Source organism: Triturus cristatus, chromosome 7 (assembly GCF_964204655.1).
Source record: "Triturus cristatus chromosome 7, aTriCri1.1, whole genome shotgun sequence".
Lineage (NCBI taxonomy): Eukaryota > Metazoa > Chordata > Amphibia > Caudata > Salamandridae > Triturus > Triturus cristatus.
The window spans coordinates 1,846,418,951-1,846,434,265 of NC_140590.1; the positions used below are offsets into that span (position 1 = coordinate 1,846,418,951).

Consider the following 15,315-nt stretch of genomic DNA (forward strand, 5'->3'; position numbering starts at 1 on the left):
AGCAGGGCTGTGGGTCTGATCAGCAGGCCCACAGCCACATCTAAGTCGAAAACCAGTAAAGCAAAAAGCAAAAAGTGGGGGTGAACATAGAAAGCAGACCCTACTCTCCTACAGTCTACTTTGTTGTCTCAAGGATCCTGCACTCAACATACGTCCAGGAAGTCATGCAACAGCTCAAATGTGGAGGAAGGGCCTTGGAAGTGCAGAACCCCAGGGTACACAAGACCTAGCAGTATCCTAGCAGAGCGCTATATAGCTTGCTTCTTGTTCCGTCTACTGAAAATTCATTAAAAAAAAATAAAAAGAAAATCAAAATACTTCTTTAAATTATGTTTGAGAATAATACGCAGCCTTTACAATAAGGATCAGATCAATTAGAGGATTACGTATGACCAGGGACAAAATAATCCACAACAGATTCCGATGTCGCCCTAACGAAAAAGTTGTTATGACTATGGTGTCTGAGAATGTGTAACGAATTAGACGCACCCTCAGAGAAACAGGAGAACAGAGGTTAATTCAGTGTGCTTTTGGGATTCATGAGTTGATTGAACAAATGCAGCCTGTCCACAGTGGAATGAAAGAAAGAAAGCTAGTTAACATTTCATTAGCATCGCCTATAAAGCTGCACCCCCTACTGGGATCCCTTGGCTCTAAAGGGATCACACTGGCTGAAACCAGAGTAATCTGCATATTCAACAGACTGGTAACATTGAGGAGTTCTGCTGCGTTATGTGCAGAGGCCTGTAATGAGTCCTACTGCAGACTTCTGTCACTTCTAAGGTGCACTGCCCCTTCACCCAGCTAAGCGCCATCTTTCTTCACCTTCAGGTAGCACTGGTAGGTGTTGAAGATGATGGGTCTCTCCGTGTTGAACTTGCGCTGCATTTCTAAGGCCAAGCGGCTAATGGCTGGTTGAAAATATGTCTGTTCAGCGTCAATCATGAGCCTCACTCCGGTATCCAATGCTTTCTGAAATAGAAATAACCTTCATTAGAACTCAACCAACGTCATCAGAGCAACACTGCAAACATGAAATCCCACTATAAAATGTCAGACACTGTTATGTGTGCTGCCTGTGCTAACAATCACAATCGCCCTATTAGGATGTATGCGCTGCCCCCAGAGCAGCGGCGAACTCGCACTGCCCGGGGGGCAGCGGATTCATGTGAAAACACGGAGAAGCTGTTCCTGTTTTCACAGTGCAGGTGGCTCCCACCTGCACTTTTACAGGGTAATAGAGATTCCCTTGCAGGCGGGTGCAGCCATTGACTGCACCCGCCTGCAAGGAGATGTCTGGGGGTCCATGGGACCCCCTTAATCCCCTGCAGAGGGCTGTTTTCAGGAGGCGCACTGACAGTGCACCACCTTTTAAATGGCGCAGTCAGTGCGCCTCATGAGGGCTTCTTTGACTCTGCGCCCCTCTGTAATATGGTGCAGGCGCAGTGTCAAAGAAATGCCCCTATGCAAATAAGGGAACGCCACTGAAGATGGCGCTGTTGGTTTAAGTAGGCCAGCGCTATTGGTATTATAGACGGGGATGCACAAGCGCATGCGTCCTCTTCTATAATACCAAAGTGCCGCGGGGTGAACATAGTGGGACCCCGGGGCAATTATTGTAATGCTGCCCCTGGTGGATAAACATTCATAGACACATTAAAATTGTTGAACAGTAAAAAGAATGAAGTAAAACAATCCATATTTAAACAGATCTATGGTCTTCTATATCATCTTATGAACGTGCCCTTATCATCAAAATTATAATCTTCAGCATCATCGGTAATCGATGCGAATCACTTGCGAGGCAGTGAAGCTCAAGTCATGGTAGAGCGACTAAAGCAAGGGTGGTAACGCCAAGAGACCACATGCATGTCAGAGTAAGCATGGACTGGGGACAAAACATAAAAGAACACTGAAGGAAGCTAGGAATTAGTTCAACGTATAACACTGTATCTGGTAGGAGGGCGCTGAAAAGCAAAGATGAAGAAGTGTGGCTCAATGATTAGAGCGGCAGACCCTGATGCAGAGGTCTAGCCCGGGACCAGGGTTCAATTCCCCGCCTCGGCGGGTCTTGGGCTCAAAAATTACACGGACCTGATAATTCTCGCCTCGGTGCCATTCCAATCATGGAGTCCCACTCTGCAACTCTGGGCAATAGCTTGCTTAATCTCCATAACAGCCCCCACAACGCTAAAGATGCCTGGCCTCCACCTTGGGGGTGCCCAGGAGTGGACGCCTCACAAGGAAAGCCAGGATGGGTCCCACAGCGGTATTCGTACAAGCGCCTTGAGACCCTTGCGGGTGAGTAGTGCGCTATACAAGTATCAATTTACAAAGATCTGAAACGAGGAAGACATACTGGGGTAAATGGACAGATGTGGAACAGAGAGCACAGGGGTGGTCTGGGAAAGGTCTGAGGAAGGAAGCGGTGACGGAGTAAAAGCTGTGGTAAGCTTCAGAGCAGTGCATATGTGGAGAGCCAGTGTAAGAGATAATCGGGTGTAGGTTAGGATTGAAGTGAACCTTCAGAGCAGTGCATATGTGGAGAGCCAATGTAAGAGATCATCGGGTGTAGGTTAGGTTTGAAGTGAACCTTCAGAGCAGTGCATATGTGGAGAGCCAGTGTAAGATCATCGGGTGTAGCAGATCAAAATAAACACAGAGAGTAATCAAAGGAAAAGACCAGGGGTGGCTGGCGGATTTTGAAAGTAGTGGGGCGAAAAATTCTATCGTAGTATAACCAGTGAGCGAAGCGAGCGACCCCGAACTGCAAAAGGAGGGTGCGGGGGAGGGTGTCCCCCCCACCCCCACAAGAATTTTTTTTCAAAAAATGGATTCAAATGGTGGCTTTTACACCACATATTTACTGCACATTGTTGCAAACAGGGATCCAAATAAGATTTTTATTAAGCACAAGTGAGAAGAAAACATTAGAAACAAATCAAAAATGTGCCCAATCCTCTAACTGGTCTGCTTGCAAAATGACCCCCAAGCCAAGCACAAACATACAATGGAAACGTGTCCTCTACCTGCAACACATCTCTGCCGCTTTACTGTATTGGTTGTTGAAGTCAAAGCTCACACCATTGGTAACACCCTACATTGCAAATACTTAAAAAATTAGATGGCAAAAGAGATCCATCCCAGGATTGCAGTTGATTCTTGATTTTTTTAAATATTAGCCGGATCTGCCCACATCTGCCCTGAACTCTACTGCCGGGGGCCACTGCTGCAGAGAGCTGCTGGTTGCATTTCTCCAATTACAGAGCCCTGATGGCCTTTTGCAATGTTGGTTTGCATTGGTGGAATTGCAGCTCCTCTCTAGTGACTGACTCCCACACTTACTTATTGCACCCTGGGAGCCGATGACACCCTGTGGTATTTTCATGATCTCCACAGAAACACTACAAATCCTGTATCAGCACAGCCACTTTCCAGTTAAGTTGAGGGGATGACAGGTCTTGTGTGCATGTGAGAAAGCATGCCTGTATTTGTGCATGCGAGTGTGTCTGTGTGATCCCATAGCTATGGGTAGAATGACTGTTGGGGGCCGTGGCACAATGACGCATAATTGCCACATCATAGTGTAGTAGTTCAGAACTTACTGACTTGGGCAACCCAGCCCTTACACCATCCAGCATACTGACTGGCGGAGGACTGAGGCAATAGATGCAGGGCAGGGGGCCAGCAAGGGAATGGAACGAGCGAAGCCGGGAGCTTTGGGAGAGGAGCCCCTTCAGTTCCCTCATGTCTTTCTTCACAACATTCACACTCGCATCATGTACAGCCAATTTCCGATAACCAGACAACCCTTGTGCAGAAAATTAACTTAATTATGCACCTTTCTACTCTTTTTCCAATCGTAATAGTTATAGTACAGAAGTTGGTCATGTACTTTCTTTGAAAAACAGTTTGTAACAATTTGGTGCCTCGAATACTGATCATAGCCGTTTTCAGATTCGCAGCTTCTAGCTCTTCCTCATCAAATTTGGTGAGGGTGCAGAGAATCAGGAAAGTTAGATCAGGAGGCCGGGCCTTTTGCATAGCAGCCCCCCGACTCTGGAATACACTCCCATTGGATATCAGACAGATAGACAATCTGATGCAGTTCAGAAAAAGGCTCAAAACCTGGCTATTTCCTCAGGCCTTACACCAAGCCTCCTGCTAATTCCGTCTGGCAGGGGCTCTTTTTCACCCAGTATACATTCTAACATAGCGCCAGGTTACCCGTAGGGTGTCAGTAGCGCTGTATAAGCAACTATAATAATAATAGCTAAAACCCTCTAGGTAGAAACATACTGGTCTCCATGCTTCCTTGAATAAAAGTTATATCTCTCAACACCGATTTTTGGCTCATCCATAAAACTGCTAGCAAAGTATTTTTCGCAGCTGCAATACAATTGTGCCACCTACATAATTCCTCTCTTGCAAAAATTAGTTCAGATAAGTGATAAGAATTACATAGTATGGTTAATTGTCATGCTGGAACTTTTGTCTTACTATCCATTACTGCAAGAAAATTTCAAATACCCAGTCATTCCTTCAATTTCATACTTGATGTCCAGGACATTGTAGAAAATACGTGGATTTGTACACCCTTCCTGGATGCCATATTTTATTGCCAAAAACTGTACCTGTTCTATCCTGCTAAACACGTAAATTGCCATCAATATATAAATATTGAAAATTTTGCACTCAAAAGTTGTTGATATTTATGAGTGAATATTGCCAACAAATTCAAAACCAAAAATAAAACCCTTTAGTCTGCACCTTGCACTGTGCCACTCAAGATATGGTAATATTTCCACTGGTAAAATAATACTCTGTGAGCAGCAGCTCACCCACTGACCTTTGTAGCAGGTGCATTAACCCTCGGTTACACTCCTGGGAGTGGATCCTGTAACCAGTGGATCACCCACAGACCTATGCAGCCGGTGCATTAACCCTCTGTGACCATTAGTTCCCCGACCGACCTCTGCAGCAGGGACATTAACCCTCCGTTACTCTCCAGAGAGTGGATCCTGCGAGCTGCAGGTCACACAGACCTCTACAGTAGGGGTGCTGACCCGCAGCGCTATCCTTCTGAAACCAGAGTCCGTCAGATCCCACCCACTTTACTAGCAGGTTGCAAAGACCAGTCCTGGCTTGACCCCTCCCCCAGACCCTAGCACACCAATCACTGTTACTGGGTCTCTCTCTCTTGAGGAAGAGGCAGAGGCCAATGTCACACCCCACTACTTTCCTGAAGCTGGACTGGCTTGCCCCCTGCCATTGGAATGAAGGAGTAGTTTCTTTTCTGTAACTCCAGTTCTGTAGTAGGGGTATCTCTGTTGTAGTCATAATCTAGTGAATAGTCCCGCCCATGTGCGTGGACCCCGGAGCAATAAAAAATAATCTCTAAAGGTGACAAATCATGCAGACCTGCATACACCTTTAAGAGAGAATTTAATTCAAAGACCGATAATGCAGCCTATACCCACAGGCTACACTGTCCAGTACTTCAACTAGAATTCCACCAACATCCACAAACAGCACTGCCGGTCTAGTTTTTCTCCACATAGGAAAAAACCCTGCCTCTACCAGCAAAAGCCTCTGGAATGATAGAGAGGAAGGAGTGGACAGACAAGCCCCATAGGCTGCCATTATGTGGCTTAGAACAGGATACTGTGCATTTAAGAAAACTTTCCAGATTTCCAGAACTTTCCCCAGTATCCCAGAATGCCCAGCAGGTCCCATTTACTTTCAGTTCTTTTTGAAGGCGTAGCACGCCAGACCTGTAGCATTCTTCATACAAATAAATCTCTCCACCGGGGAGGAGGGCGGGCGCTTATGACTACAACAGAGATACCCCTACTACAGAACTGGAGTTACAGAAAAGAAACTACTTCTGTAGTAGGGGATCTCTGTGTATAGTCATAATCTAGTGAATAGAATGGCAAGCCCATCCCCACACAACAACAGCGGTGGAGAACATACAAGACAAACCCACTACTGTCCGAACAAATTTCGCAGCGAAGCCTGCCCAACCTGAGCATCTGCCCTGGCATCCGAGTGCAGACAGTAATGCGCAGCAAAGGTATGGACCGACTTCCAAGTGGCCGCCTTGCAGATTTCCGCAATCGGAACATTACGCAGCAAAGCCGTCGTGGCAGCCTTGCCCCTGGTGGAATGAGCCTTAGGTTTACCCCCTAAGGTCTTATTAGCCTTTTGATAACACAACTGTATGCAGGACACAATCCACCGAGAAATGGACTGCTTAGAGGTCGCAAGACCAGTCCTGACTGAGCCATAATTAACAATTGGTCAGACCTACGAATATCCTTGGTCTTATCCAGATAATTTCAACACCCTCCGAACATCCAGGGAATGGAGAGACCTTTCCGCTGGCGAAGAGGGATTCTGAAAGAACGTAGGTAAAGTTATAGTCTGGTTGACATGAAAGTCAGAGATAACCTTAGGAAGAAATTTAGGGTGAGTACGCATCACAACCTTAGCAGCATGAAACACAGTATAAGGTTCTTGACAACATAATGCCTGAAGTTCACTCACCCTGCGGGCCGATGTGATGGCCACTAGGAACGCCGCCTTCCAGGATAGGTGCTGCAATGAAGCCTTGTAATGGGTTCAAAAAGGCTCCTTCATCAGTCTGGACAGCACCACATTCAAGTCCCAGGAAGGCGAGGGAAGTCTGACGGGAGGAAACACTTTCTTCAAGCCTTCCAAAAAATCCTTGACCACAGGGATCTGAAAGAAGGAAGTCTGTGAAGGGCATTTCCTGTAAGCAGTCAAAGCAGCCAGATGAACCTTAATGGAATGGAAATTAAGGCCAGACTGCGCCAGATGTAAAAGGTATGGAAGGATGGCATCTTCCTTACATGTTGTCGGATCAAAGTTCTTGGACTTACACCAGATACAGAACCTCTTCCACTTGTAAGCATAGGATGTCCTAGTGGAAGGTCGTTTAGACTCCTTCAGTATGTCCATACAATCGTCTGGTAGATTCAGATGGCCATATTGCACTATTTCAGGAGCCATGCCGCCAAACTCAAAGACGAGAGGTTGGGGTGCACCATCCGCCCCCCGAACTTCGTGAGAAGGTCCGGCCTGCACAGCAACCGCATGTGAGGAAGGAGAGACCGGTGAAGAAGGTCCGTGAACCACCACTGCCTGGGCCACTCCGGGGCGATCAGGATCATCCGCGCCCTGGACTGGGACAGCTTGATGAGCACCGCCGGAATCAGGGGAATGGGTGGAAAAGCGTACAGAAAGCTGTTCGACCAATTGATCCATAGCGCATTCCCCAGCGTCCCCCGCTGGTAGTACCTGGATGCGAAGTCTCGGCATTTGCTGTTTTCGGCGGTGGCGAACAGATCTACGTCTGGAGTCCCCCACCTTGCGAAGACTTCTCCTAGTACTTCGTCGTTTATGACCCATTCGTGGTTTTCCTGAATCAGCCTGCTCAAGGCGTCCGCCTGAGCATTCTGCACCCCTGGCAGATGCGTGGCCGTAATCGTCAGTCCTCTGGCCAGCAGCCAGCACCAGATCGCCTGCGCCTCCTGCGACAGAGTGTGCGATCTCGACCCCCCCTGCTTGTTGAAGTAATACATCGTAGTTGTATTGTCCGTCTGTATCAGCAGCGAGTTGGTCTGGAAGGACGGAAGGAAGGCCTTCAGCGCCAGGAAGACAGATCTGAGTTCCAGGAAATTGATGTGGTATGTCGATTCCAAAGCAGACCACTTTCCTTGAATCTGCAAGTCCCCGGAATGCGCTCCCCAGCCCTGGAGAGACGCATCCGTCACGACACTCGTCGTGGGAATGTCCTTGTGGAAGGGAACCCTCTTGAGGAGGTTTTCCGCCGAACACCACCACTTCAGAGACTGAAGAGCATGCAGCGACAGTCTTATCTTGTCGTCCCAAGAGCCTGTCCTCTGATCCCACTGATCCTCCAAACACTCCTGCAGTGGTCTCATGTGTAGCCGAGCGTGAGGCGTGAGAAAGATACAGGAGGCCATAGATCCCAGCAGCGAAGACACCTTCCTCACTGTCGTCGATGGAGCAGACCTGAGGTCCTGAGCCTTCCGAAGGAGTGATAACCGTCTCTCCTCCGAAGGAGACACGCTTGCTGACCGCGTATCGATGGAGGCCCCCAGGTACTGTATGCACTGGACCGGAGTCGTAACCGATTTGGACATGTTGACGTGTAACCCCAGCTTGTGCAAGAGCTCGCACGTCCATCGGAAGTGTTCTTGCGCTTCCGCGAAGGATGATGCCTTGATCAGCCAATCGTCCAGATACGGGTAGACAAACACCTTGTTCCTCCGCAGGTGTGCCGCCACCACCGCCATGCACTTCGAAAAGGTCCTGGGCGCAGACTTTAGCCCGAATGGCAGTACTGTGTATTGATAGTGATTGGCGCAGACTTGGAATCGCAGGAACTTCCTGTGCTTCCGTGCTATGGGCACGTGGAAGTACGCATCCTGTAGATCTATGGCACAGAGCCAGTCTCCCCGTTGCAGCTGAGGGTAAATCTGGTGCAACGATAGCATGCGAAACTTCTCTCTGCGAATCCATTTGTTTGCCTGTCGCAAATCCAGAATGGGCCTGAACTCGTTCTTGTCCGTCTTGCGAACGAGGAAGAACCGAGAGCACAGACCTCTTCCCCTTTGAGACAGAGGTACCTCTTCTACCGCCTTTTTTCTCAACAAGATGTCTGCCTCCGCCTGGAGCTCTCTCAGCTGGAATCGAGAGCTGACCGGCGGAATCGCTGGAGGCGGTCTGATAAACCGAAGACTGTATCCATTGCAAACAATATTCAGCACCCACTTGTCCTGAGTAATTTTTCTCCACTCTGCCGGAAAAAATTGAATGCTTCCCCCCACTGGAGTGGGTAACGGTTGAGGGGGAAGTAGCCGCTCAGGGCCGAGACCCGGCCGGGCCCTTGGTTGTGGTAGTAGCCTGCTGGCCTCCTCTACCCCTCTGGCGCTTCTGGAAGGGCTTGCGGAACTGCTGCTGTTGTTGCTGCTGCTGTCCCGAGCCCTGCCCACGCCCTCTGCCCGAAGACCCGAACCTCCTCTGGAACGGGCGCTTTTTTCTCGGCCTTCTCCAACCCGACGGCCGTCAGGGTTTCCGCCTCAGCCTTCATGCGGGCCATCTCATCGTCCGCATGCTTCCCGAACAGGGTTTCCCCCGAGAAGGGCAGGTTGGCCACTCTTTGCTGCGCCTCTGGCTAGAGGGACGTCAGGCGCAACCACGAATGGCGCCGCTGGTGGACGCCATGACAGTAGGCGTGGGCGGCCAATAAAGATACATCCGCCGCTGCGCTGATCGTTTGGTTCGAAACCAGCATGCCTTCGCGCACTGTCTCCAAGAAGTCCTCCTTCTTGTCCCGTGGCAGTAGGTCTGCATATTGCTGCAGGGACTCCCACAGGGCCCGGTCGTAACGGCCCAACAAAGCCCCTGCACTCGCCGCCTTCATGGTGGTGGCGGCGGTACCACACACCTTCCTGCCCGCAGAATCCAGCCAGCGGCTTTCTTTGTCAGGTGGAACCGTGGAGGACGGGGCGGTCGCATGTTGTTTTCTTGCCGTCACGATCACCGAATCCGGCTTCGGGTCCACTCTCAAAAAGGACGGATCTGACTCCGGGGCCCTATACTTTTTCATGAGCCTGGAAGGAGCGGCCTTCGTCGTCGCGGGAGTGAGGAACAGCTCCAAGGCAGGTTCCACCAGTCCTGGTACAAGAGGCAGTAGGGGGCGAGACAGGTCTTTTTTATGAAGCGTCTCGAATATCACGGACGTCGTGGGTGTTGGAACCGTCACCGTGATACCCAACTTTGCAGCCCCTCGCAACAGCACCTCTTGGAACGAGACCAAGTCGTCCACCGGAGACACCCTAGTCCCCGGGGAGTCCGACAGCGTCGGGGAAAGGTCTCGGTCCGAGGAGCGCGTGCGCGACCTGGACCTATACCTCCTACGGCGTCGTCTTGAGTCCGACGAGGACCGTCCACGGCTCCGTGATCATCTCCTCCTGTGAGAGCGGGAGCGCGACCTCTTCGGCTTCGGCCTGTCCGCCGGTCTCGCCGGTCCAGGCGACCGTGGGCGTCGTGGCTTCGGGGTCCCCTGCGGCGGAGTCGGGTACCGTGGAAGGGAAACCGACCGCGGGGGAACAGGCGGCGGTCCCACAGGAGTGCGTGGCAGCGACAGAGGCTGGGGCGGCGGAGGCAGCGTCTGCGGCCGAGGTGGCGGTGGTGGAGGTGGCGGAGGCGGGAGAGGAGGCGGCGACGGAGGCATCCGAGGAGGCGTATACACCACCGAGTACACAGATCCCGGTGACTCTCTCTTCCTCGACGTCGATCTTCTCCTCGACGGCGACCTGTGCCTCGACGGCGACCTTCGCCTCGATGGCGACCTCCAGCGTCTCGACGTCGATCTCCTTCTCTTCATCGACGGCGAACTGCGATCCCTCGACGGCGAATGCCGACGCCTGGTCCCATCTCGACGACGACCGCTGGACGGGGCCGACGACGGGGCCGACGACGGCGTCGTCGCCGACGACGCCGATGTAGTCGACGGCGGCCTATTCAGGTCCCTCGACGGCGATCGTCGACGCCGCTTCTCCCCAGAGCCCTGGGGAGACGGCGAACAGACGGTGGTCATCCTCCTCGACGTCGACGTCGACGCCCTCGACGTCGACGGGGAGTGGGAGCGCTTACTGGTCTTCCTGCCCCTGGGGAGCCCCCCAGGGGCCTCAGTATGGGCCAAATCAGCCCCTCCAGACCCACCTGGTGCCTTCAGTCTTCGCTCCTCCAGAACTTGAAGCCTGATTTTCATTCTGTCCCTCAGGGTCCTGGCTGAGAATGAGTGGCAGATGGTACAGCTTTCAGGCACGTGGGACTGGGGAAGGCAACCTATGCACACCTCGTGTGGATCAGTTTTAGCCTTCTTTCGACCACATTCCGGGCACTTGTCGAACAAGCCAGGCATGTTGACAGTACCAGCTACTAAACACAAGAAAAAGTGACAAAAATTGCCAAAATCTCAATTAAACCCTTGAAAAGGGGAGAGCTCAATGCTCCAGGGTCCTGCTAGCAGGAGCCGGAAAAAAGAACTGAAAGTAAATGGGACCTGCTGGGCATTCTGGGATACTGGGGAAAGTTCTGGAAAGTTTTCTTAAAGGCACAGTATCCTGTTCTAAGCCACATAATGGCAGCCTATGGGGCTCGTCTGTCCACTCCTTCCTCTCTATCATTCCAGAGGCTTTTGCTGGTAGAGGCAGGGTTTTTTCCTATGTGGAGAAAAACTAGACAGGCAGTGCTGTTTGTGGATGTTGGTGGAATTCTAGTTGAAGTACTGGACAGTGTAGCCTGTGGGTATAGGCTGCATTATCGGTCTTTGAATTAAATTCTCTCTTAAAGGTGTATGCAGGTCTGCATGATTTGTCACCTTTAGAGATTATTTTTTATTGCTCCGGGGTCCACGCACATGGGCGGGACTATTCACTAGATTATGACTACAACAGAGAATCCCCTACTACAGAATGGGGAGTTTCTGACTCCTCCCTGGGCTACACGAAATACGCCCAAATTAAAAGCTGTATTCTGGCAGTGATACACAGATCATGCCCACCAGTGTGTTGTCACTGCTCTCCTTTCTGGCTCCAGGGCGAAGAAATCTAGGCCCAGCCAAAACCATGTAGAGCAGAGCCAAGAAGAGCCCTTATCCCCCACCCCCTCAAAGAAAAACCCGGATTTGCCCATGTTTGTTCACCGAGCAGCCAGTACAATTTATTGCTAGCGGCTTGGTGTTCCAGGTGGTTCCAACACCAGTCGCCCCTGGAAAAGGCTGAATTACTGAATGAATAGATTTGGAGCGCATTAACGGAAAAAATAGATCCATATCCACAATAGAAAGTACAAAACAAAGCAGACAGGGTATAAGCCCTTTTGTAAGTAACCACTAAAGCCAGAACTAGCAGGTGAATGGCCAAGCAAGTGCAACCTAGGAAATCGAGGAAGATTTCGAAGAGATTGCGCAGTTAGCCATTGAGGAGTGGCAGGCTGAGGATGAGTAGGTCTGTGAGTCGGGAATAGACAAACTGTGGCGTAAGTTGGGCCTGGTCACAAAAGGCGGGTGCTTCTGCACCCCTAACTGTGAAGCGCATTAGCAGAAATGCAAAAAAGTATTTCGGCAATAGGAGTTGTGAAATATGAATTGCAGCATCTACTCATGCGACCGTATTTTAGTCATGCTTAAGTCTATGATCTAGCACTTTTAACTGCATAAAGCAGTTAAAATATTAAGCGGAGCCTGGGGGACAAGAGACGAGAGGCAACGCTGTCGCGGATAACAACTGCGTTCGTTCATGAAGTTTTTTTTTATTTTATTTAGTTTTTTTGTGAGTGGCCTACTGCATACAAAGGATTTCACTACTTCAGATGGTCCCTTTTCTGATCAACCACCGACAGTGAATGTCATACTGGGGTGCAACTATGAAGGAATTGGTTATTCCACCAAAAGCAGGTTACGGGGTGCAGAGAAGCAGAAGACAGACTAACCTTTGCAAGGACATCCATTCTCTGCAGCATCCTCTTCATCTGGAGCTCCTCCTCCTCCGTGAACTTGGACAGCAGCGGCTCCAGGTGTCCCGACTAAAAGGCGAGAGTGCAGAGAACAGTTCGTGTGTGCAGCTAGTCAACATCTCAATGAGTAATGATTACAACCCAGGATTAAAACAGAAAACGTTGGGTCAAGCAACAGAAGCAGTCTGGAAAGAGGATATATTTCTGGTGAAATGGCAGTCCCACCTTCCACACACTCTGGGCACACAACACCAACCCACACAGTATCAAGAAGGCAGCAGAGCAGTGTGCCAACAAGCATCTACCACATTCCGCTGTCGGAGGCCTTCCTTTCAAAGTCACATGTGGACCAGCGCCCAAGGGCTTCCCCACCAGGGAATTCACCATATTGCAGGACTTGGCTCTCCGTTAAAGGCACGATTTAGAAATGCACAGTAAGAGGGCAGTGAATTAAAAAAAAGGCAGATGTCCAGTCCACCCACATTTCGTATCCCCCGCCTCATTTAAAGCGCAGGGAATGGGAGGTTTTCCTGATAGGACCACTGGCTAAACCTTGTGAAAATCATTCGGTGAGACTCCTACCAAAACACCTGTTTTTCTAAGACCCTCTATGTACCCTCTAATAACTCAAACAAATTAAGTTTCTTGTGTTCGTCTCCCTGAATACACGAAGGCTGCCTTGAGTAAATGGGCTGGAAGGACTACCAAAGGCAAGAGGGTTCAATGTGCAATGTTTGGCATAGCGTATCCCAACATGCTGAAAATGAAAAGTCTGCATTGGGCTGTGTTGTGGTTGTAACTGCTGAGAGCCTGCCACAACTACAAAGAAAACGGAGTTGAGTAGGTAAAGGGACTGGGAAACCTGGTTAAACACTGTTCGATTCAGCAACTAGATGTATATGCTTCACTTACTGTACACCAACATTAAAGCCAAACTCCCTCGAACCCCACACCCACCCGCCACCTCACTGGCATTAATGCAGCTCTCGGTCACATCCCAGACTGAACTTTTTGGCCTCAGGAAAAATGCTTGCAAGTACCCATGCTCTAAGTCCTGGTGAAGCCAGTACTTTAACTTCAATTTGCTTCGGAGTAACAAAGTAAAAGTAATAAAACTCAATTTTGTGTAGTCAACGTTCTCCGAGTCGTCACAGGTACAGCATTTTTAAGTAGGTCTCTACCTATAAAAGCAAGTGATAAATCTTGGTTTTACCTGTTCTTCTAAAATGCAAGAGGTGCTAGCATGTTCGGAGGACAAGATAGGACAGCAATCGCTGTTCTAGTGCTTGCTCAACTGTGTTTTATTTAACACAGGGGCCTAATGAAGGTAGTCTACGGAGAGTGATTGTTAATACACTGCAAACTTCAAATTCTTTCCTTCCTGAATACTTTTACTTCTTGTCACGTAATGGATGTGTGAGCTCTGCAAGACGATGAGCAGGTTCTAAGCAAAGAACAGAACTTTATTTATGGCCTTTACATTGTGATTAAACATTTAATTCATAGCTGGGTTACAGCAGAAGAGACAGCAGAATACATACCTGAAGGTTGGGCACAAGAAGCAGATTAGAGAGCTTTGTTCGACTGTCGATAAGGCTGTTCCAGTCCAGTAGGTCGACAGTGCTGCAGAAGATGAAGAACATCGTTACCAGCCATTACTCAAAGTTCACAGCACTAAAGAAACAAACAACCACTTGCAACAATCTAATGTCCTTCCTGGAGCTGTGGTGCATAAAGGCCACCAGCTCACAGCCACAGCCATCCATTACTCTGAACACTGCTAGTCAAGTGTGTTAGCTGAACCCTCAAAGCACAAGCAGACTTCGCAGTGTCCAAGATGAGAATTTGTTTAGTCCCCGATGCCAGGGTACCTGTTCGGAGATGGAAAGTTGAGCCACCAAAGTCATCTTATATCCCCTGGGATAAATCGGTTAAGCAACGAATGCTCAATACCCAAGAGGTTTGAAGGCACAGTTACAATCATTACACAAACAATAAATATAATGCATGGCCCAGCTAGTGTTATTATTTGAAAAGAAATGACACTTCCTTAATCACTTTCAAATGAAAGCACAATTGAGAGTATGTAGAGTATCAGAAGGCTATACCCTAACTGTTCAAATAATATGGTGAGTATTTTTGCAGTGTCAGAGTACAGCCGTTCTTGGACTCGTTAGTCAATAGATCCACTGGACAGAGGGATCTCGCCTGGGCTGTCTCCATGTTAAGGACCACACAAACGTTAGGGTTGTGTAGTTCTGGTCTTCTTGCTGCTGGCCACAAGAGGTCAAATCATCCGGATATCAAAGAGGGTAGACCTTGAGGATGGTGGAGGTTTTGGACAGCTCAACATCAAACCTGGGATGCTTGAATGTTCACACGTCATCTGAGATACAAAAACCCTCTTGATTCTGAGATGCTGTTATTGGTTGGGTACAGGGCACCTTTTAGGTGCACCTAGGTTGTGGCACAAGCTCACAGCACGCCAAACAGAGGCTAGGAGAGATGTCAGAATGAGGACACCACTTTTCACCTGCTAGGTCTCTTGTGGTGGCATCTACTGATCAGTACTTTGTTTTTAGCTCTTCATTTGCTGCAGCGGGTCACTTGCCCTTAAAGTACTTTAAGCAGCTTCACTAATGTCTTTCAGTTACTTAGGGGGTGGAGAGGTCTTCTCTCACGCACCACTTCCTGGCAATAGCCAGGTGAAGGGCCGAACGTCCGGCTTTTATCCAAGTC

General features: G+C 49.5%; 1 protein-coding gene across 1 annotated transcript in view; it reads right to left on the reverse strand.

The window, feature by feature from the left end:
* Nucleotides 1–15,315, reverse strand: part of PRODH (proline dehydrogenase 1) — a 238,789-nt gene that overhangs the window by 106,997 nt on the left and 116,477 nt on the right. Inside the window, exons 8-10 of the mRNA XM_085620191.1 lie at nt 14,118–14,199; nt 12,553–12,645; nt 826–972 (exon numbers count right to left, since the gene is read on the reverse strand). Of these exons, the coding sequence (XP_085476317.1) occupies nt 826–972; nt 12,553–12,645; nt 14,118–14,199 (322 nt within the window). The remainder of the gene's footprint in view (nt 1–825; nt 973–12,552; nt 12,646–14,117; nt 14,200–15,315) is intronic.